Source organism: Bison bison, unplaced genomic scaffold (assembly GCF_000754665.1).
Source record: "Bison bison bison isolate TAMUID 2011002044 unplaced genomic scaffold, Bison_UMD1.0 scf7180017864371, whole genome shotgun sequence".
NCBI lineage: Eukaryota > Metazoa > Chordata > Mammalia > Artiodactyla > Bovidae > Bison > Bison bison.
Genome location: NW_011494943.1, coordinates 9,455,249 through 9,457,484, shown reverse-complemented (window position 1 = coordinate 9,457,484; position 2,236 = coordinate 9,455,249). Strand labels below are relative to the sequence as shown.

General features: G+C 62.9%; 1 protein-coding gene across 1 annotated transcript in view; it reads right to left on the bottom strand.

Annotated features, from left to right (window-relative positions):
• Nucleotides 1–2,236, bottom strand: part of TMEM235 (transmembrane protein 235) — an 11,465-nt gene that overhangs the window by 1,696 nt on the left and 7,533 nt on the right. The window contains exon 5 of the mRNA XM_010856515.1: nt 1,599–1,736. Coding sequence (XP_010854817.1) covers nt 1,599–1,736 — 138 coding nt within the window. The remainder of the gene's footprint in view (nt 1–1,598; nt 1,737–2,236) is intronic.

The window sequence follows — 2,236 nt, the reverse complement described above, 5'->3', positions numbered from 1 at the left end:
GAACCTCAGACTTCCTGAGATGACTCAGGCCTCTCCCCTGGCTGGCTCTGGAGCCTTGAGCTGGGTGATGGCCATGGGACTCATCACCCCAGGCTCCATGTGCCCCCAGGCCCCTAGCTCAGGGCCCAGCCAGCGGCGACCTAGAACCCTCCGTGTCCCTCCCTCTTCTGCAGTGACAATGGGGGGGATTGGGGTGATCTGGCCTCATGATGGTCCCCTTGGTGTGACAGTCCTGACTCCGAGCCCCCAAAGCTGGGGCCCTGGCCCCACTGCAGCCCCCCAGGCAGGCTCCTGACAGTGACACCAGGGGATCTGTTTCAACCAGGAGCCTGCCATGCAAGGAAAGCAGAGGTGCGGCCAGTCCAGCCCCAGCACAGGGGAGCAGACGGGGTGGTCCTGGAACCCGGCCCACTGTCTGCCCTCCCTGGAGCAGGGGAGTGGCCCTGGCGCTGCCTGCAGGCTCTCCCTCTGCCTGCTGGCCCGGTGCCTTGGGTCCAAGGGCAATGCTGAGGATTCCTGTCACCGCCAGGTTTCCTGGTTACAATCCCACCCAATTACTCCTCTCAGTAGCTTCCCAAGGTCCTCTTAATTGGATTTTGGACACACACAGTCTCTGGGGTCAGGCTAGGGCCGATGTTTTGATTCTTCCTGTTCTCATTCTCTGAACCACACACCTAGGCGGCTCGGCCCCCTGGCAGATGGCACCTACTCCCTCCTGACCAAGCCTCCCAAAGGGCCCAGCAGCCCCTGGGGAGGAAGCAGGCCTGCCCAGGAGGGAGCCCCGGCCAGTGTGGTCTTGTCCTCCTGCCGCAGCCCTGGCAGGAGAGCCAGCCCAGGATGCCAGCCTCGGCTCAGGCCTCGGCCCTGGACAGGAGGGGCTACTGAGGACTGACCCGAGGAGCCTCCAGCCCACGGTCAATGACGGCCAGCCTTGGGCAGCTGGGGACAGCAGGTGGCTGGCTGAGACAGATGGCCCCGAAAGGCAGCGATGAGGATCTCAGGACCAGCTTCCTGCTGAGCTCGGGGAATCCCCAGACATCTCAGCAGGAAGCTGTGACCCGAGGGCCTGCGTCTGCCACTGCATCCCTGAGGGAGGGCTGGGCCCAGTGCCTGCAGGCTACATGAATGTCAGTGATTGCGCTGTTACTAGTCAAAGTCTGGACCTGGCTCGGTTGGGGGTCACTGCCAAGGAATCCAAGCCCCTGTGTCACCCTGTCTTAATGCTCAGCCCTGCCTGGTTGATGCCAAACCCCTACCCATGTTGCCCCCTCCCCGGGACGGTCTTGGAAGGAAAGGGGAATGGATGGGGGCTGGTCCCACCCCCCTCATGCAGGTCCAGCAGGGTACGTCCTGGGCTCACCTCAGAGATCCTTGTGCCTCCTGCTCCCGGCAGCTCAACTCAGGGCTCCTGACCCCCGTCCCTGGCTCTGGCCCCAACATCCCTGCCCCTCCAAAGGCCCCAGTGCCACCCAGGGCACCTCACCTGCTGCAGCTCAATCCCCAGGGTAGGCCTAGGCTTAGAGCAGCCAGGGGTTGGGGCAGTGAGACAGGCAACACCCCACTCCCAGGACCTGCAGCCCCACAGCCCCCCGACTCACCCCCCAGCAAGAAGTAGCAGCCAGTGAAGAGCAGCAGACGGATGCTCTGGGCCAGGGAGCTGAGGAGGCCACAGATCCAGCCACACACAATGAGGACGAGGCTCACAGGCAGGACCACCAAGACGGCTCGGTGCAGCGCTGCCAGGAGAGGGGGCTCAGGGAACAGGCAGGGAACCAGACCGGGCCCCCAGGGGAGGTTCAGCAGAGCACTTCAGAGCCCTGTGTGCCTGGACGTCCTCCTTCGTAGGACACGTGGGACTGTTCTGGCCCTGGCCGGAGGAGGAGCTGGGCCATCTGATTCCCTGTGATGTCTCCATGGTAACCACCCGACCCTCCCTGGCACAGGGGCAGCAGACACATGCCCCTCAACTCACCAGGTGGGAGATGCCCACTGAGTAGACCCATTTGGGAACATAAAAGAGAATCCAGAAGATGCGCAGGGAGGGCGAGACAGGCTGGGGGTCCAGCATCTGTGGTTATAAGCTAACAGCAGAGCCTGGGGGGGCCAAGGCCAGTCAGGAGAAATTCTCAAGCAACTATGGAAATGTCCTCTGGGCAACACAGGGTCTATCTGGAAGCAGTTCTGTGGGTCTAGGAGGAGGGATTCTGAGCCTTGCCTGGAGGTCAAGGAAGGAGGG